Here is a 22262-nt window from a genome sequence, read left to right as displayed (position 1 = left end):
ATCTGGTCGGCCCGCTGGCCATCCCCAGCAGCTCCGGGAAACGCTTCCTACTGACGGTAGTGGACTATGCCACCCGGTACCCAGAAGCAGTGGCCTTGTCGTCCATTCGGGCTGACAAGGTGGCCACCGCATTGCTGGAGATTTTCTCCCGAGTGGGTTTTCCCCAGGAAATGCTCACTGACCGGGGGACCCAATTCATGTCCCAGCTGATGGAGGCCCTCTGTAAGCAAGTCCAGGTGCGACATCTGGTGGCCAGCCCGTGCCATCCACAGACTAATGGCCTGTGCGAGCGGTTCAATGGCACCTTAAAGCAGATGCTTAAGATGTTGGTCGACTCCCATGGGCGTGACTGTGAGGCAAATCCCGGGATATGAAGATGAATTATGACTCCAGTCATAATCCCTCATCACTCCCTGGCAGTGCCCCCTCCCTTCTTGTTCTCAGTGTTCCACTTACACCTCCATGGCCATGTCCTGTGATATGGAGATGAGGTGGTGTGGGAACAATGGACACAGGATGACTCCCTGCCGTCACCCTGTAGTAGGAGCTGCTAGCTAGTTAGCAAGGCTATGGAAATAGCCAGACAGAACGACTCCAGTAAAAAATGGTTCATATCTCGCAAGCCATATTTCCGATAAATATGGCAACCATAAAAATGGTGTCTCCGCATGCGGACGATGCCGGCACACCCTTTTTATGGGAGCAGGACATTGGGAAATGCCCCAGGCGTGATATCAGCCAATGGGGAACTGGCAGACAGGTCATGAGTCCCCTCGTTCTGTAGCTAAATTCATAACTGTCACAATGAGAGCATTGGCGTCCGCCTACGACGCTCCCAGGCAAAGTTATGGCCCATATTCCATGTTGTGGATTGTCCATAACTCAAGCCAGGGGTGGAGCAGTGCTCCCTCTGAGGTCACTAAGGTAGGAGGGGACCTGGATGTGCCCAGGTTGATAACCCTACTTTGGCCATTTTCCAGTGTTCTTTCGCTGGGGGCACGTGTAGGAAACATCTGTGGGAGTTCCTGGAAACCTGGTCTACAGCGCCCCCCTGTGGCCAGACGCACAAGGTAACTGATTGAATTGCATACCTGTTTGTAAAACATGCTTTATCTGTAACTGTACTCTGACCTATGTATATTCTGTAGATTCCCTATTGTATATATTGTAGTTTCTAGTGTGCTTTAGGCTGATTAAATTATATAATTAATCTTGGGCTGTTCTGTTATCTCGATCTTGAATCCCACGTCTGTGTGTTCGGCTAATAGTTACCGTGAAGCGGTTGGTGGCAGCGAGTTGTGCCAAGGATTATTGTGGGGAGGCCAGTGAGATTCAGGGAGGTTTTATATATTCCGCCCGCGGAGGTCGGGGGAATATATACCCTACTCTCACCGGGGACCCTTCAATAATCGGCATAAGTAGTATAGCGGCCTCCTTGCTTATTGTCGGGCAATTCCATAATTGGCCTGACTATAAGAGGGGCGCTAGAGAGCGCGTCACGTGCTCTGTCTGTCGGTCGGGAGGTATAAAGGAGGGGTGACCCCCACTTGTTACCCCCCGATTGTGACGTACTGGTAGCCAGCGCGGGGGATTTCTGAGTGACCCCCCCCGGTGGTTTGTGACAGTCACTGATACCTAACCTGAAAATATCACCGGGGCAAGAGACAGAAATGTGTAGAGCGGGAGCGAAGGGGGAGACGTCCTCAATCCTGGGGTGCACGCGATCAGTCACACACTGCGCCAATGACAGCAGCCCAGTAATGACCAGTACAGCACTGGTGAAAAATGGAGCAATTTATTCTATATGTAAAAACTTATACAGAAACCACCACGAAGTCCACCGCAGAGGCCACCACAGAGGACACTACAAGAGCCACCACAGAGGCCACCACCACAGGCACCACTATCCACAGGTCACGTCCTGGACACAAGTCAGGACTGGAGGATGACCTGGGGTCTCATCCGGCAGTCGAGGTCCCTCACACATCCAGCTCACGTCTCCGGAGGTCACACCTGATGAGCGATCTCCTGGATCTTCTGAAGCATCTCCTCCGACTGCAGCTGTTCCAACGTCAACAGAGACAAACCAAGCTGGTCCTCCTACAGAAGAGCGAGAGAACATGAGCAGAGGAGATGAGCAGAGAGCGAGGACATTAGCAGTGAGCGAGGACATTAGCAGTGAGCGAGGACACGAGCAGAGACAGAGGACACGAGCAGAGAGCGAGGACACGAGCAGAGAGCGAGGACACGAGCAGAGAGCGAGGACACGAGCAGAGAGCGAGGACACGAGCAGAGAGCGAGGACGTGAGCAGAGAGCGAGGACGTGAGCAGAGAGCGAGGACGTGAGCAGAGACAGAGGACATTAGCAGTGAGCGAGGACATTAGCAGTGAGCGAGGACATGAGCAGAGACAGAGGACATGAGCAGAGGACATAAGCAGAGAGCGAGAACATGAGCAGAGAGCAAGGACATGAGCAGAGGACATGAGCAGAGGACATGAGCAGAGACCGAGGACATGAGCAGAGACTGAGGACATTAGCAGTGAGCGAGGAAATGAGCAGAGAGCAATGACATTAGCAGAGACAGAGGACACGAGCAGAGACAGAGGACACGAGCAGAGACAGAGGACACGAGCAGAGACAGAGGACACGAGCAGAGACAGAGGACACGAGCAGAGACAGAGGACACGAGCAGAGACAGAGGACACGAGCAGAGACAGAGGACACGAGCAGAGACAGAGGACACGAGCAGAGACAGAGGACACGAGCAGAGACAGAGGACACGAGCAGAGACAGAGGACACGAGCAGAGACAGAGGACACGAGCAGAGACAGAGGACACGAGCAGAGACAGAGGACACGAGCAGAGACAGAGGACACGAGCAGAGACAGAGGACACGAGCAGAGACGGAGGACACGAGCAGAGACGGAGGACACGAGCAGAGACGGAGGACACGGGCAGAGACAAAGGTCAGTATCAAATGCATAACACATAATGTCCTCTATCGCCTCTGTAGAAGGTTTAAAATAAATAACTCGCCCTGCGGAAAGGCTGCGCCATTTCCCTCAGGAAGTGTCGGGAGAGGTGAATGCACTCGTCCACCGTCAGGTTCAGGTTGGCGTCTGTCAGATGTTCCTGAATCCACAGAGGAAGTTTTCCCTTCTTATCGGAGCGTGCGTATCTCTGTGAGGGAGACACAGATCATCACATATACACATGGGCGGAGCCATACTGCCAGCAGCTATATTACATGTACACATGGGCAGAGCCATACTGCCAGCAGCTATATTACATGTACACATGGGCAGAGCCATACTGCCAGCAGCTATATTACATGTACACATGGGCAGAGCCATACTGCCAGCAGCTATGTTACATGTACACATGGGCGGAGTTATCCTGTCAGCAGCTATATTACATGTACACATGGGCAGAGCCATACTGCCAGCAGCTATATTACATGTACACATGGGCAGAGCCATACTGCCAGCAGCTATATTACATGTACACATGGGCAGAGCCATACTGCCAGCAGCTATATTACATGTACACATGGGCGGAGTTATCCTGTCAGCAGCTATATTACATGTACACATGGGCGGAGTTATTCTGTCAGCAGCTATATTACATGTACACATGGGCAGAGCCATACTGCCAGCAGCTATATTACATGTACACATGGGCGGAGTTATTCTGTCAGCAGCTATATTACATGTACACATGGGCAGAGCCATCCTGTCAGCAGCTATATTACATGTACACATGGGCGGAGTTATCCTGTCAGCAGCTATATTACATGTACACATGGGCAGAGCCATACTGCCAGCAGCTATATTACATGTACACATGGGCAGAGCCATACTGCCAGCAGCTATATTACATGTACACATGGGCGGAGCCATCCTGTCAGCAGCTATATTACATGTACACATGGGCAGAGCCATACTGCCAGCAGCTATATTACATGTACACATGGGCGGAGCCATACTGCCAGCAGCTATATTACATGTACACATGGGCGGAGTTATCCTGTCAGCAGCTATATTACATGTACACATGGGCAGAGCCATACTGCCAGCAGCTATATTACATGTACACATGGGCGGAGCCATCCTGTCAGCAGCTATATTACATGTACACATGGGCAGAGCCATACTGCCAGCAGCTATATTACATGTACACATGGGCGGAGCCATCCTGTCAGCAGCTATATTACATGTACACATGGGCAGAGCCATACTGCCAGCAGCTATATTACATGTACACATGGGCAGAGCCATACTGCCAGCAGCTATATTACATGTACACATGGGCGGAGTTATCCTGTCAGCAGCTATATTACATGTACACATGGGCGGAGTTATTCTGTCAGCAGCTATATTACATGTACACATGGGCGGAGCCATACTGCCAGCAGCTATATTACATGTACACATGGGCGGAGTTATCCTGTCAGCAGCTATATTACATGTACACATGGGCAAAGCCATCCTGTCAGCAGCTATATTACATGTACACATGGGCAGAGCCATCCTGTCAGCAGCTATATTACATGTACACATGGGCAGAGCCATACTGCCAGCAGCTATATTACATGTACACATGGGCGGAGCCATCCTGTCAGCAGCTATATTACATGTACACATGGGCAGAGCCATACTGCCAGCAGCTATATTACATGTACACATGGGCGGAGCCATCCTGTCAGCAGCTATATTACATGTACACATGGGCAGAGCCATACTGCCAGCAGCTATATTACATGTACACATGGGCGGAGCCATACTGCCAGCAGCTATATTACATGTACACATGGGCGGAGTTATCCTGTCAGCAGCTATATTACATGTACACATGGGCGGAGTTATTCTGTCAGCAGCTATATTACATGTACACATGGGCGGAGTCATCCTGTCAGCAGCTATATTACATGTACACATGGGCGGAGTTATTCTGTCAGCAGCTATATTACATGTACACATGGGCGGAGTCATCCTGTCAGCAGCCACATAACATGCCATTGCTTAGTGTGGCCGGGATAAAGAAAACCATTGGCGATGCCGTTTATACTGCGTCGGGATTAATGATTTGTCTTGCAGGACCCCAACTCCATGCAGATTAGGCCACATTAGGAATAACAGATCCATGAACAGCCGGAGGGGTCACATTACCTTATCAGCAAACAGCATGATCCCGTAGTCCGTCTTCCCGCGGATGGCTCGGCCGACGCACTGCGCCGCGTGTCTCATTGCATCAAACGTCAGGAAATCATTCTCGCGCAGGTGGAACTGATCTCGCAGGAACTGGAGGCGAGCCTGGAGGAGGAGACAAGACGTCACACTGCGCGAGGAGGAGACAAGACGTCACACTGCGCGAGGAGAAGACGAGACGTCACACTGCGCGAGGAGGAGACAAGACGTCACACTGCGCGAGGAGGAGACAAGACGTCACACTGCGCAAGGAAAAGACGAGACGTCACACTGCGCGAGGAAAAGACGAGACGTCACACTGCGCGAGGAGGAGACAAGACGTCACACTGCGCGAGGAGGAGACCAGACGTCACACTGCGCGAGGAGGAGACAAGACGTCACACTGCGCGAGGAAAAGACGAGACGTCACACTGCGCGAGGAAAAGACGAGACGTCACACTGCGCGAGGAAAAGACGAGACGTCACACTGCGCGAGGAAAAGACGAGACGTCACACTGCGCGAGGAAAAGACGAGACGTCACACTGCGCGAGGAGGAGACAAGACGTCACACTGCGCGAGGAGGAGACAAGACGTCACACTGCGCGAGGAGGAGACAAGACGTCACACTGCGCGAGGAAAAGACGAGACGTCACACTGCGCGAGGAAAAGACGAGACGTCACACTGCGTGAGGAAAAGACGAGACGTCACACTGCGCGAGGAAAAGACGAGACGTCACACTGCGCGAGGAAAAGACGATACGTCACACTGCGCGAGGAGGAGACAAGACGTCACACTGCGCGAGGAGGAGACAAGACATCACACTGCGCGAGGAGGAGACAAGACGTCACACTGCGCGAGGAGGAGACGAGACGTCACACTGCGCGAGGAGAAGACGAGACGTCACACTGCGCTAGGAAAAGACGAGACGTCACACTGCGCGAGGAAAAGACGAGACGTCACACTGCGCGAGGAAAAGACAAGACGTCACACTGCGCGAGGAAAAGACAAGACGTCACACTGCGCGAGGAAAAGACAAAACGTCACACTGCGCGAGGAGGAGACGAGACGTCACACTGCGCGAGGAAAAGACGAGACGTCACACTGCGCGAGGAAAAGACGAGACGTCACACTGCGCGAGGAAAAGACGAGACGTCACACTGCGCGAGGAAAAGACGAGACGTCACACTGCGCGAGGAAAAGACGAGACGTCACACTGCGCGAGGAGGAGACAAGACGTCACACTGCGCGAGGAGGAGACCAGACGTCACACTGCGCGAGGAGGAGACAAGACGTCACACTGCGCGAGGAAAAGACGAGACGTCACACTGCGCGAGGAAAAGACGAGACGTCACACTGCGCGAGGAAAAGACGAGACGTCACACTGCGCGAGGAAAAGACGAGACGTCACACTGCGCGAGGAAAAGACGAGACGTCACACTGCGCGAGGAGGAGACAAGACGTCACACTGCGCGAGGAGGAGACAAGACGTCACACTGCGCGAGGAGGAGACAAGACGTCACACTGCGCGAGGAAAAGACGAGACGTCACACTGCGCGAGGAAAAGACGAGACGTCACACTGCGTGAGGAAAAGACGAGACGTCACACTGCGCGAGGAAAAGACGAGACGTCACACTGCGCGAGGAAAAGACGATACGTCACACTGCGCGAGGAGGAGACAAGACGTCACACTGCGCGAGGAGGAGACAAGACATCACACTGCGCGAGGAGGAGACAAGACGTCACACTGCGCGAGGAGGAGACGAGACGTCACACTGCGCGAGGAGAAGACGAGACGTCACACTGCGCTAGGAAAAGACGAGACGTCACACTGCGCGAGGAAAAGACGAGATGTCACACTGCGCGAGGAAAAGACAAGACGTCACACTGCGCGAGGAAAAGACAAGACGTCACACTGCGCGAGGAAAAGACAAAACGTCACACTGCGCGAGGAGGAGACAAGACGTCACACTGCGCGAGGAGGAGACGAGACGTCACTCTGCGCGAGGAGGAGACAAGACGTCACACTGCGTGAGGAAAAGACGAGACGTCACACTGCGCGAGGAGGAGACGAGACGTCACACTGCGCGAGGAGAAGACGAGACGTCACACTGCGCGAGGAGAAGACCAGACGTCACACTGCGCGAGGAGAAGACCAGACGTCACACTGCGCGAGGAGAAGACCAGACGTCATACTGCGCGAGGAGAAGATGCAATCAGCCACAGGGTCCGAGCACGCACCTTCAGGATCCGGCTCTGGGTGTAGACGTACGGGACCCCGAACATGATCACAGCTCGGCCGTAATGGTGGACTGTGGGGGAGGAGCAGACGCAGGGTCACATGATGTAATACAGAGGCCACAGTCACGTGACACAATACAGAGGCCACGGTCACATGTCGTAATACAGAGGCCATAGTCACGCGACGTAATACAGAGACCACGGTGACGTACAGAGGCCACGGTCATGTGACATAATACAGAGGCCGCGGTCACATGACACCTATCCGCTACTCACCGAAATCGATTCCTTCAGACACTTTTCCCCGAGCGACAGACAGTAAGATGGCTCCACGTCCGTTCTCACAGGCCTGAAATTATAACTGAAGGTGAGACGCCGGACCCCTTTGGAGCCTCGGGCCCCGTCCCTGACCTCACCTCCTGATACTTCTCCAGGGCCACACTGGTCTCGGCCCCATCCTGGGTCTCTATGAAGATCAGCTTGTTCCTCTGGATGTTCTCCAGGATTCCCTGGTGGGACACAATGGATGATAGTAATGGTTAGCGGCTCTCGCTGACCCTGGGGGGCATCTACTGACCCCGCACATTAGGAGTAACCCACCTGCTCGTACCACGAAGCCACAATGTTCTCCATATACTGGTAACTGGTGAAAAATCCCACTATCCCATCAGGGACCACAGCGGACATCTCCAGGAGAAGATTCCCATAATTCCTCATGACGGCTGTGGGGTCAGAGGTCAGTCATATGACGCATCGCGACCATGGAGACACAGGACACAATCTCTTACCCAGATCCTCCCTCGTCTCAAACTTGGAGCTCATCGAGACTTGGTCGTTTCCTCGGGCGACAACCTGCGGAGATCGTACAGATGGTGACATTATGGTCTGGTTGCCATGGTTACCATCCTTCCTGGCGGTGCCCCTCTCCTCGGACCATGTCACGCATGCTTATTACCATCGGACACAGGCAGACCCGGGCCAGTGTCATAGTGAACGTTGCCATGGTTACAGGCCGGAAGTCCAGAATTTTAGGGTAGATGTCCAGTGGGGAGAGGGTCTGTGGGAGGGAGACAGGAGTTACAGGTGAGGAGACGTGTGTTGGGGTGCGCAACAACGCAAGGTACGTGAGCGCCTCGTACCCCAGATGTGATGACGACGGACTGAAACCTCTGGAACACTGGCTTTATAGCGAGCGACGAGTCCAGGCAGCTGCAGAGGAGAAGAAAACACGTGTGAGACGCAACCACGGGGGCTCCGGGCCAAATAGAAGAACCTAACACCTAAGGATCAGGGAAGAGGAGCAGCCATAGGACATACAACAGCCCCCGCAGCCCACCGGTGCCCGCGGATCCTCACAACTGCCCACCCCCCACCAGCTGGAGTCTATAGACTGGGGTCACCTGAAGTGCAACACCGGGTTACTGATCGTTGGCGTCCGGTCTTCAAATGGCTCAATGATGATCATGAAACCTGAGGGACAAAGGTCCAAATGTGAGGAGCAGAGACGAGGCAAATCTCGGAGGACGGGACGGCACCCGGACTCTCACCTTTAGTGTATGTGCTGACGAGCGTGGCAAAGTTAGTGATGAGGATGAGAGGAGACAGGTCCGTGATGTCTGCAATCTCCAGCGTCCGTGTGAGCGAGCGCAGCCGCTCCGCACAGAACCTACAGCATCAGAGGCAGCGCTCATTACAGGAAGGAGGATGGGGAACCACATCGGGGGGAGGGGGGAGAGACAGAGGACGGGAGGAACAGACTGACACATCATTCCTGATACAACTGACCCACTCACCTCATCGGCTTCCGCTCTATGCAAACCTTCTCATAAAGGTCTCGCAAAAAGGCGGCCGGGCCCTCCTGGGTCACATGCCCTGAACGCAGACGAGACTTGACATAGCCAATTAGACGTCGCAGGAAGCCCAGGAAGTGCAGGGCATTGCGGATACAGCCGGGGACGGCCTCTGCCAGAGAAATGAGGGTGACCTTGGGGTTACGGGATTCCATACTGGTCTCACGTTGTGGCTATAAGTTTACAGGAACTTGAGGCTACGATAGCATTGTGCATGTCACCGTATACAAGCAGTGGTCACCGTATACAGGCAGTAGTCACCGTATACAGGCAGTGGTCACCGTATACAGGCAGTGGTCACCGTATACAGGCGGCGGTCACCGTATACAGGCAGTGGTCACCGTATACAGGCAGTGGTCACCGTATACAGGCGGCGGTCACCGTATACAGGCGGCGGTCACCGTATACAGGCGGCGGTCACCGTATACAGGCGGCGGTCACCGCATACAGGGGGCGGTCACCGTATACAGGCGGTGGTCACTGCATACAAGCGGCGGTCACCGTATACAGGCGGCGGTCACCGTATACAGGCGGCGGTCACCGTATACAGGCCGTAGTCACAGTATACAGGCAGTAGTCAGCGTATACAGGCAGTGGTCATCCTATACAGGCAGTGGTCACCATATACAGGCGGTGGTCACCGTATACAGGCGGTGGTCACCGTATACAGGTGGTGGTCACCGTATACAGGCGGTGGTCACCGTATAAAGGCGGTGGACCCCCCCGCCCAACTCACCTTGCAGGATCTCATCCGGTAGCACAGGATTCGCCAGGTAAACATCCGTCTCACGGGCAACCGTGGCCTCGCGGAGACCCTCCACCAACCGAGCGTATTCTTGCTTCAGTTTCTGTTCATCAGTTTCTTTAATCCTGACAATGAAGCAGCGACTCAGAGACCCCTGAGCGATCCCCATTATCTTCATCGCCTGCTCCATTAACCCTGCTATAACCAGCCGCCCCCATCCCCTCCCACATTACACCATTTACTCCCCCGTTGTGTCCCCCGCTCGCTCACTTTTGGATGGCGGTGTTCAGGGTGTCGATGTTGCTCTGGCAGCGCTCCAGTGTTCGGCGTGTGATGGTGACGCTCATGGAGTCAATGCAGACATTATCTATGGAGGAGGCAGGAAAGTTTAATGAGGGTCACAATGAGGCGAATAAACAAAAAGAGGCGACTCACCGATGTTATGCGCCTCATCAAAAACAACTACAGATTTCTTCGCCAGTTCCCGGGACACCTGATCGGCGATTTTGGGGTCCAGAAGGTAATGATAACTGTATACGATGACATTACACTGAGCCAACTGAGGGGAGACAGAGAGGATGAGCGGAGGTGGTCCGGAGGGGGCTGCACAGGTCCAAAACTGCACATACTCACAGCATGACGAGCCAGGTAGTATGGACACCACCCGCGCTGCCTCCCCAGCGTCCGGAGGTCATCAAGATTGTAAATCCCGGGAGGAAGGGGAGACTCCCTGCCGATCGCATCAAACTCCTGCGAGCAAAAAAGAGAAAATATGCTGCACGAGAAGACGGGACTGTATCTCCAGCCAAACCGGACCCCGGGCTCATCCATCTTACCTCATAGAAGCGACAAGAGGGGACGCTGGGGTCTCGCTGCCTCTGAGCCCTCACAAAGGAAGCCGTGAGGCTGTGGCATCTCCCGTCAATCTCTTTGCCAAATCGGAGAGCGCTTACCTATAAAGACAAAAAACTGGAATAACGAGGAGAAAGCGCGGCCGGAGGAGCCAGGAGCGCGCACCCACCTCCGGGTTCACACACAAATTACGTCTGGAGCTCAGAGCCAAGGCCAAGAAGTTCAGCTTCTCCCCAGTCTGAGCCTGTATGTAGTCCGTCAGCTTCCGCAGCTCCTCCACCACCTGCGAATAGTGACCATGTCATGAGTAACATGACCAATGCTGCCCAGGGATGGCGGCCACCGCCGGACCTCACCTTCTCTATCTCTGGGACGGTCCGCGAGCAGTACACCAGCTTCGTCACTTCCAAAGGATATGTCTAGAAAACAGCATCAGACATCAGGAGAACAAGCAAGAACATGGGTCCCCTGCTTATCACAGGGGTATGAGGAGGGCCTGATACCCATCATACACTCTATATATAGTGCACACAGAGGGATGAGGAGGGCCTGATACCCATCATACACTCTGTATATAGTGCACACAGAGGGATGAGGAGGGCCTGATACCCATCATACACTCTGTATATAGTGCACACAGGGGTATGAGGAGGGCCTGATACCCATCATACACTCTGTATATAGTGCACACAGGGGGATGAGGAGGGCCTGATACCCATCATACACTCTGTATATAGTGCACACAGAGGGATGAGGAGGGCCTGATACCTATCATACACTCTGTATATAGTGCACACAGGGGTATGAGGAGGGCCTGATACCCATCATACACTCTGTATATAGTGCACACAGAGGGATGAGGAGGGCCTGATACCCATCATACACTCTGTATATAGTGCACACAGGGGTATGAGGAGGGCCTGATACCCATCAAAAACTCAGTATATAGTGCACACAGAGGGATGAGGAGGGCCTGATACCCATCATACACTCTGTATATAGTGCACACAGAGGGATGAGGAGGGCCTGATACCCATCATACACTTTGTATATAGTGCACACAGGGGTATGAGGAGGGCCTGATACCCATCATACACTCTGTATATAGTGCACACAGGGGTATGAGGAGGGCCTGATACCCATCATACACTCTGTATATAGTGCACACAGGGGTATGAGGAGGGCCTGATACCCATCATACACTCAGTATATAGTGCACACAGGGGTATGAGGAGGGCCTGATACCCATCATACACTCTGTATATAGTGCACACAGAGGGATGAGGAGGGCCTGATACCAATCATACACTCTGTATATAGTGCACACAGGGGTATGAGGAGGGCCTGATACCCATCATACACTCTGTATATAGTGCACACAGGGGTATGAGGAGGGCCTGATACCCATCATACACTCTGTATATAGTGCACACAGGGGTATGAGGAGGGCCTGATACCCATCATACACTCTGTATATAGTGCACACAGAGGATGAGGAGGGCCTGATACCCCTCATACACTCTGTATATAGTGCACACAGGGGGATGAGGAGGGCCTGATACCCATCATACACTCTGTATATAGTGCACACAGGGGTATGAGGAGGGCCTGATACCCATCATACACTCTGTATATAGTGCACACAGGGGTATGAGGAGGGCCTGATACCCATCATACACTCTGTATATAGTGCACACAGGGGGATGAGGAGGGCCTGATACCCATCATACACTCTGTATATAGTGCACACAGGGGTATGAGGAGGGCCTGATACCCATCATACACTCTGTATATAGTGCACACAGGGGGATGAGGAGGGCCTGATACCCATCATACACTCTGTATATAGTGCACACAGGGGTATGAGGAGGGCCTGATACCCATCATACACTCTGTATATAGTGCACACAGGGGGATGAGGAGGGCCTGATACCCATCATACACTCTGTATATAGTGCACACAGGGGTATGAGGAGGGCCTGATACCCATCATACACTCTGTATATAGTGCACACAGAGGAATGAGGAGGGCCTGATACCCATCATACACTCTGTATATAGTGCACACAGGGGTATGAGGAGGGCCTGATACCCATCATACACTCTGTATATAGTGCACACAGGGGTATGAGGAGGGGCCGGTACCTATCATACACTCTGTATATAGTGCACACAGAGGAATGAAGAGGGCCTGATACCCATCATACACTCAGTATATAGTGCACACAGAGGGATGAGGAGGGCCTGATACCCATCATACACTCTGTATATAGTGCACACAGAGGTATGAGGAGGGCCTGATACCCATCATACACTCTGTATATAGTGCACACAGGGGTATGAGGAGGGCCTGATACCCATCATACACTCTGTATATAGTGCACACAGGGGTATGAGGAGGGCCTGATACCCATCATACACTCTGTATATAGTGCACACAGGGGGATGAGGAGGGCCTGATACCCATCATACACTCTGTATATAGTGCACACAGGGGTATGAGGAGGGCCTGATACCCATCATACACTCTGTATATAGTGCACACAGGGGTATGAGGAGGGCCTGATACCCATCATACACTCTGTATATAGTGCACACAGAGGGATGAGGAGGAGCCGGTACCTATCATACACTCTATATATAGTGCACACAGGGGTATGAGGAGGGCCTGATACCCATCATACACTCTGTATATAGTGCACACACGGGTATGAGGAGGGCCTGATACCCATCATACACTCTGTATATAGTGCACACAGGGGTATGAGGAGGGCCTGATACCCATCATACACTCTGTATATAGTGCACACAGGGGGATGAGGAGGGCCTGATACCCATCATACACTCTGTATATAGTGCACACAGGGGTATGAGGAGGGCCTGATACCCATCATACACTCTGTATATAGTGCACACAGGGGTATGAGGAGGGCCTGATACCCATCATACACTCTGTATATAGTGCACACAGAGGGATGAGGAGGGCCTGATACCCATCATACACTCTGTATATAGTGCACACAGAGGGATGAGGAGGGCCTGATACCCATCAAAAACTCAGTATATAGTGCACACAGGGGTATGAGGAGGGCCTGATACCCATCATACACTCTGTATATAGTGCTCACAGAGGGATGAGGAGGAGCCGGTACCTATCATACACTCTATATATAGTGCACACAGGGGGATGAGGAGGGCCTGATACCCATCATACACTCTGTATATAGTGCACACAGGGGTATGAGGAGGGGCCGGTACCTATCATACACTCTGTATATAGTGCACACAGGGGTATGAGGAGGGCCTGATACCCATCATACACTCTGTATATAGTGCACACAGAGGGATGAGGAGGGCCTGATACCCATCATACACTCTGTATATAGTGCACACAGAGGGATGAGGAGGGCCTGATACCCATCATACACTCTGTATATAGTGCACACAGGGGTATGAGGAGGGCCTGATACCCATCATACACTCTGTATATAGTGCACACAGGGGTATGAGGAGGGCCTGATACCCATCATACACTCTGTATATAGTGCACACAGAGGGATGAGGAGGGGCCGGTACCTATCATACACTCTGTATATAGTGCACACAGGGGTATGAGGAGGGCCTGATACCCATCATACACTCTGTATATAGTGCACACAGAGGGATGAGGAGGGGCCGGTACCTATCATACACTCTGTATATAGTGCACACAGAGGAATGAAGAGGGCCTGATACCCATCATACACTCAGTATATAGTGCACACAGAGGGATGAGGAGGGGCCGGTACCTATCATACACTCTGTATATAGTGCACACAGAGGAATGAAGAGGGCCTGATACCCATCATACACTCAGTATATAGTGCACACAGAGGGATGAGGAGGGCCTGATACCCATCATACACTCTGTATATAGTGCACACAGGGGTATGAGGAGGGCCTGATACCCATCATACACTCAGTATATAGTGCACACAGAGGGATGAGGAGGGGCCGGTACCTATCATACACTCTGTATATAGTGCACACAGAGGAATGAAGAGGGCCTGATACCCATCATACACTCAGTATATAGTGCACACAGGGGGATGAGGAGGGCCTGATACCCATCATACACTCTGTATATAGTGCACACAGGGGTATGAGGAGGGCCTGATACCCATCATACACTCTGTATATAGTGCACACAGAGGGATGAGGAGGGCCTGATACCAATCATACACTCTGTATATAGTGCACACAGGGGTATGAGGAGGGCCTGATACCCATCATACACTCTGTATATAGTGCACACAGGGGTATGAAGAGGGCCTGATACCCATCATACACTCTGTATATAGTGCACACAGGGGTATGAAGAGGGCCTGATACCCATCATACACTCTGTATATAGTGCACACAGGGGGATGAGGAGGGCCTGATACCCATCATACACTCTGTATATAGTGCACACAGGGGTATGAGGAGGGCCTGATACCCATCATACACTCAGTATATAGTGCACACAGAGGGATGAGGAGGGCCTGATACCCATCATACACTCTGTATATAGTGCACACAGGGGTATGAGGAGGGCCTGATACCCATCATACACTCTGTATATAGTGCACACAGGGGGATGAGGAGGGCCTGATACCCATCATACACTCTGTATATAGTGCACACAGAGGGATGAGGAGGGCCTGATACCCATCATACACTCTGTATATAGTGCACACAGGGGTATGAGGAGGGCCTGATACCCATCATACACTCTGTATATAGTGCACACAGGGGTATGAGGAGGGCCTGATACCCATCATACACTCTGTATATAGTGCACACAGGGGTATGAGGAGGGCCTGATACCCATCATACACTCTGTATATAGTGCACACAGGGGTATGAGGAGGGCCTGATACCCATCATACACTCTGTATATAGTGCACACAGGGGTATGAGGAGGGCCTGATACCCATCATACACTCTGTATATAGTGCACACAGGGGTATGAGGAGGGCCTGATACCCATCATACACTCTGTATATAGTGCACACAGGGGTATGAGGAGGGCCTGATACCCATCATACACTCTGTATATAGTGCACACAGAGGGATGAGGAGGGCCTGATACCCATCATACACTCTGTATATAGTGCACACAGAGGGATGAGGAGGGCCTGATACCCATCATACACTCAGTATATAGTGCACACAGGGGTATGAGGAGGGCCTGATACCCATCATACACTCTGTATATAGTGCACACAGGGGTATGAGGAGGGCCTGATACCCATCATACACTCTGTATATAGTGCACACAGGGGTATGAGGAGGGCCTGATACCCATCATACACTCTGTATATAGTGCACACAGGGGGATGAGGAGGGCCTGATACCCATCATACACTCTGTATATAGTGCACACAGGGGTATGAGGAGGGCCTGATACCCATCATACACTCAGTGGAAAGAGGAGGGATCAGTACCTATTATACTACAGGATATAATGAATACAGAGGGATGAAAAGCGGCCGGCACCCATCATACACTCAAGTGTAAGATGCACAGAGATGAATGAGATGGGGCTGGAACATATAATACACTCAGTATATAGTGCACACAGAGGGATGAGGAGGCAACAGTGTCTATCATACACTAGTATATAGTGCACACAGAGGGATGAAAAGCGGCCGGCACCTATCATACACTCAGTATATAGTGCACACAGAGGGATGAGGAGAGGCCGATACCTATCATACACTCTGTATATAGTGCACACAGAGGGATGAGGAGGGGCCAGGACCTATCATACACTAGTATATAGTGCACACAGAGGGATGAGGAGGGGCCGGTACCTATCATACACTTAGTATATAGTGTACACAGAGGATGAGGAGGGGCCAGTACCTATCATACACTAGTATATAGTGTACACAGAGGATGAGGAGGGGCCAGTACCTATCATACACTAGTATATAGTGCACACAGTGGGATGAAGAGGGGCCGGTACCTATCATACACTCTGTATATAGTGCACACAGAGGGATGAGGAGGTACCAGTACCTATCATACACTAGTATATAGTGCACACAGAGGGATGAGGAGGGGCCGGTACCTATCATACACTTAGTATATAGTGTACACAGAGGATGAGGAGGGGCCAGTACCTATCATACACTAGTATATAGTGTACACAGAGGATGAGGAGGGGCCAGTACCTATCATACACTAGTATATAGTGCACACAGTGGGATGAAGAGGGGCCGGTACCTATCATACACTCTGTATACAGTGCACACAGAGGGATGAGGAGGTACCAGTACCTATCATACACTAGTATATAGCGCACACAGAGGGATGAGGAGGCACCAGTACCTATCATACACTAGTATACAGTGCACACAGAGGGATGAGGAGGGGCCGGTACCTATCATACACTAGTATATAGTGCACACAGAGGGATGAGGAGGGGCCCAGTACCTATCACACACTAGTATATAGTGCACACAGAGGGATGAGGAGGGGCCGGTACCTATCATACACTAGTATATAGTGCACACACAGGGATGAGGAGGGGCCCAGTACCTATCACACACTAGTATATAGTGCACACAGAGGATGAGGAGGGGCCGGTACCTATCATACACTAGTATATAGTGCACACAGAGGATGAGGAGGGGCCGGTACCTATCATACACTAGTATATAGCGCATACAGAGGATGAGGAGGGGCCGGTACCTATCATACACTAGTATATAGTGCACACAGAGGGATGAGGAGGGGCCCAGTACCTATCACACACTAGTATATAGTGCACACAGAGGATGAGGAGGGGCCGGTACCTATCATACACTAGTATATAGTGCACACAGAGGATGAGGAGGGGCCGGTACCTATCATACACTCAGTATATAGTGCACAAAGAGGATGAGGAGGGGCCGGTACCTATCATACACTAGTATATAGTGCATACAGAGGATGAGGAGGGGCCGGTACCTATCATACACTAGTATAAAGTGCACACAGAGGATGAGGAGGGGCCGATACCTATCATACACTAGTATAAAGTGCACACAGAGGATGAGGAGGGGCCGGTACCTATCATACACTAGTATACAGTGCACACAGAGGATGAGGAGGGGCCGGTACCTATCATACACTAGTATATAGTGCACACAGAGGGATGAGGAGGGGCCAGTACCTATCTTACACTAGTATATAGTGCACACAGAGGATGAGGAGGGGCCAGTACCTATCTTACACTAGTATATAGTGCACACAGAGGCTGAGGAGGGGCCGGTACCTATCATACACGCAGTGCACACAGAGGATGAGGAGGGGCCGGTACCTATCATACACTAGTATATAGTGCATACAGAGGATGAGGAGGGGCCGGTACCTATCATACACTAGTATATAGTGCACACAGAGGATGAGGAGGGGCCGGTACCTATCATACACTAGTATAAAGTGCACACAGAGGATGAGGAGGGCCGGTACCTATCATACACTCAGTATACAGTGCACACAGAGGATGAGGAGGGGCCGGTACCTATCATACACGCAGTGCACAGACACTGACCCTTTGGTAGGCCACAATCAGTGACAGCAGTGACACCGTCTTCCCAGTCCCCGATGGCATCTCCAGGACCCCATGACCCTGCAAGAAAAAAGTACAGGACAAGTGAGGCGAGTGCCCGTCACATGACCACTGGATCAGCCAATCATGGCCATTATTTATTATATAGTTATTTATATTCCGCTGCAGAAATCATCACTGTCTCCAGCGCTGCTGACAATCAAAGCTCCCAATGATCGAATCAGTGCGAAAAGAGGAAGAAACCGAGAAATCAGAGGAAACGACAAACGCTGGATCATAATCATCATCATCATCATCACTACCTGCGATCTCCGCCACCAAACACCCCTCCCCCCATCACCTTGGCATCCAGGGTCCTCTTCAGCTCCAGCATATAAGAGTACTGCTCCGGATAGATGTATTCATAGGGGAAGTGCACCAGCAGCCCCTCAATGTTCAGCCTGGAGCGGAGCACACAGTACACTCAGAATACAGTATATACCGCTGTATATAGGGGTGTACATCACTCTACGGTATATATACAGTACAGATCAAAAGTTTGGACACACCTTCTCATTCAAAGAGTTTTCTTTATTTTCATGAGTCTAAAAATTGTAGATTCACATTGAAGGCATCAAAACTATGAATTACCACATGTGGAATGAAATACTTAAAAAGGTGTGAAGCAACTGAAAATATGTGTTATATTCTAGGTTCTTCACAGTAGCCACCTTTTGCTTTGATTACTGCTTTGCACACTCTTGGCATTCTCTTGATGAGCTTCAAGAGGTAGTCACCGGAAATAATCTCCCAACAGTATTGAAGGAGTTCCCAGAGATGCTTAGCACTTGTTGGCCCTTTTGCCTTCACTCTGTGGTCCAGCTCACCCCAAACCATCTCGATTGGGTTCAGGTCTGGTGACTGTGGAGGCCAGATCATCTAGTGTAGCACCCCATCACTCTCCTTCCTAGTCACATAGCCCTTACACAGCCTGGAGGAGGGTTTGGCGTCAATGTCTTGTTGAAAAATAAATGATGGTCCAACTAAACGCAAACCGGATGGAATAGCACGCCGCTGCAAGATGCTGTGGTAGCCATGCTGGTTCTGTATGCCATCAATTTTGAATAAATCCCCAACAGTGTCACCAGCAAAGCCCCCCCCCCCCCACACACACATCATCATCACACCTCCTCCACCATGCTTCACGGTGGGAACCAGCCATGTAGAGTCCATCCGTTCACCTTTTCTACAAAGACACGGTGGTTGGATCCGAAGATCTCAAATTTGGACTCATCAGAGCAAAGCACAGATTTCCACTGGTCTAATGTCCATTCCTTGTGTTCTTTACCCAAACAAGTCTCTTCTGCTTGTTGCCTGTCCTTAGCAGGGGTTTCCTAGCAGCTATTTTACCATGAAGGCTGCTGCACAAAGTCTCCTCTTAACAGTTGTTCTACAGATGAGAAGGTGTGTCCAAACCTTTGGTCTGTACTGTATACAGCTGAATGTAGGGGTATACAGTATAATACAGTATATATACAGCTGTATATGGGGTATATAGTATAATACCGTAAATGTACAGCTGTATATAGGGATATACAGTATAATACAGTGTATATACAGCTGTATATAGGGGTATAGAAGTATATATATATATATATATATATATATATATATATATATACACAGCTGTATATAGGGGTATACAGTATAATACAGGGTATATACAGTTGTATATAGGGGTATACCATATAACACAGTATATATAGAGTTTTATATAGGAGTATACAGAATAATACAGTGTATATACAGCTGTCTATAGGGGTATACAGTACAATACAGGGTATATACAGCTGTCTATAGGGGTATACAGTACAATACAGGGTATATACAGCTGTATATAGGGGTATACAGTATAATACAGGGTATATACAGCTGTCTATAGGGGTATACAGTATAATACAGGGTATATACAGCTGTCTATAGGGGTATACAGTACAATACAGGGTATATACAGCTGTATATAGGGGTATACAGTATAATACAGGGTATATACAGCTGTCTATAGGGGTATACAGTATAATACAGGGTATATACAGCTGTATATAGGAGTATACAGTATATTACTGGGTATATACAGAATAATACAGTGTATATACAGCTGTATATAGGGGTATACAGTATAATACAGTGTATATACAGCTGTATATAGGGGTATACAGTATAATACAGGGTATATACTACACTATTACACATTGTGGATTTTCACCGCTTACTTCATTGCTGCTGATGACTCCGCCTCTACCGCACAGGTCACGCCCACCGATAGTGCTTTACACTGATTGGTTACTTGGGGGCATACACTGGCACGAGAAACGCTGTGGGCTCACGATTGCTGGTCGCCATTTTTGTTTATGGCAATATAAAACTGCAAAGGAAGAGAGTGAAGTCATGTGACTCTGTCACCTATAACCCGGATATAGCGCAAAAATAAGGCTTCAGGAAAATGGTGGCGGATATGCCGCGATGCATGATGGATCTCAGAGCTGTAGTTCACCAGGGCTAAACCGATTATAAGGGCGGGGGAAAACGAGCGAAACCAAACACCTGGGCGGGGGGGCGTGAACTAAACCAATTATAAGGGCGGCGGGGAAGAGCTGAACCAAGTTCATGGGCAGGGGTGTGCAAACCTCCCAGTGGTAAGGTCAGGCGGATTGTGGGTCAGAATCTGCACCTTGTGCCAAAATCCACGAGAAACACCTAAGATCAAAACATTCTTTTCTATAAGAAAATTGTGTTGCCATTGTTACGGCTTCATGAGTTTTATATTATATATATATATATATTTTTTTACAATACTGTTTTGAAAGCGTCACTTTTTCTGTGCATTTTTCGGTCAGATTCCCTCTTGTAACCACCATGCGCAGCCCTCCACCACACACCACCTCCACAACCGGACTCACCACATACAGCCCTCCACCACACAACCGGACCCGCCACATACAGCCCTCCACCACACAACCGGACCCGCCACATACAGCCCTCCACCACACAACCGGACCCGCCACATACAGCCCTCCACCACACAACTAGACCCGCCACATACAGCCCTCCACCACACAACTAGACCCGCCACATACAGCCCTCCACCACACAACTAGACCCGCCACATACAGCCCTCCACCACACAACTAGACCCGCCACATACAGCCCTCCACCACACAACCTGACCTGCTACATATAGCCCACCGACACATACAGCCCTCCACCACACAACCGGACCCGCCACATACAGCCCTCCACCACACAACTAGACCCGCCACATACAGCCCTCCACCACACAACTAGACCTGCCACATACAGCCCTCCACCACACAACTAGACCTGCCACATACAGCCCTCCACCACACAACCTGACCTGCTACATATAGCCCACGACACATACAGCCCTCCACCACACAACCGGACCCGCCACATACAGCCCTCCACCACACAACTAGACCCGCCACATACAGCCCTCCACCACACAACTAGACCCGCCACATACAGCCCTCCACCACACAACTAGACCCGCCACATACAGCCCTCCACCACACACCACCTCCACAACCGGACCCACCACATACAGCCCTCCACCACACAACTGGACCCGCCACATACAGCCCTCCACCACACAACTAGACCCGCCACATACAGCCCTCCACAACCTGACCCGCCACATACAGCCCTCCACCACACAACTAGACCTGCCACATACAGCCCTCCACAACCTGACCTGCCATACAGCCCTCCACCACACAACTAGACCTGCCATATACAGCCCTCCACC

At 51.1% G+C, this 22262-nt stretch overlaps 3 protein-coding genes across 4 annotated transcripts; 2 read left to right on the top strand and 1 right to left on the bottom strand.

Moving 5' to 3' along the window:
• Positions 1 to 1774: 1774 nt before the first annotated feature.
• Positions 1775 to 20856, bottom strand: ERCC2 (ERCC excision repair 2, TFIIH core complex helicase subunit). 2 transcript variants are annotated; one of them, XM_075322410.1, is made up of 23 exons: positions 20710 to 20856; positions 18798 to 18897; positions 18440 to 18517; positions 11232 to 11294; positions 11045 to 11158; positions 10860 to 10976; positions 10657 to 10773; positions 10459 to 10582; positions 10294 to 10390; positions 10015 to 10148; positions 9222 to 9390; positions 8976 to 9094; positions 8829 to 8898; positions 8568 to 8637; positions 8384 to 8485; positions 8217 to 8280; positions 8029 to 8150; positions 7845 to 7937; positions 7705 to 7777; positions 7429 to 7499; positions 5170 to 5313; positions 3038 to 3181; positions 1775 to 2100 (listed from the first exon to the last, which is right to left on the bottom strand). In XM_075322410.1, exons 1-23 carry the CDS (start codon positions 20712 to 20714, stop codon positions 2008 to 2010), a joined length of 2283 nt encoding a protein of 760 aa, XP_075178525.1. In that variant the 5' UTR covers positions 20715 to 20856; the 3' UTR covers positions 1775 to 2007. The 2 variants fall into 2 exon arrangements, with proteins under 2 accessions (XP_075178525.1, XP_075178526.1); XM_075322411.1 differs by lacking the exon at positions 18798 to 18897.
• On the top strand, positions 3213 to 4010 carry LOC142251322 (uncharacterized; the record flags this gene model as incomplete). Its single annotated transcript, XM_075324010.1, has 1 exon — positions 3213 to 4010. A coding segment is annotated over one exon (798 nt), but the record flags the coding sequence as incomplete, so codon positions are not given.
• On the top strand, positions 4047 to 5120 carry LOC142250295 (uncharacterized). Its single transcript, XM_075322433.1, has one exon. It carries the CDS (start codon positions 4047 to 4049, stop codon positions 5118 to 5120), a length of 1074 nt encoding a protein of 357 aa, XP_075178548.1.
• Positions 20857 to 22262: the final 1406 nt, after the last annotated feature.

Source organism: Anomaloglossus baeobatrachus, chromosome 9, assembly GCF_048569485.1.
Source record: "Anomaloglossus baeobatrachus isolate aAnoBae1 chromosome 9, aAnoBae1.hap1, whole genome shotgun sequence".
Lineage (NCBI taxonomy): Eukaryota > Metazoa > Chordata > Amphibia > Anura > Aromobatidae > Anomaloglossus > Anomaloglossus baeobatrachus.
The sequence above is the reverse complement of the archived record's forward strand: the minus strand, read 5'-3'. Positions and strand labels throughout refer to the sequence as shown.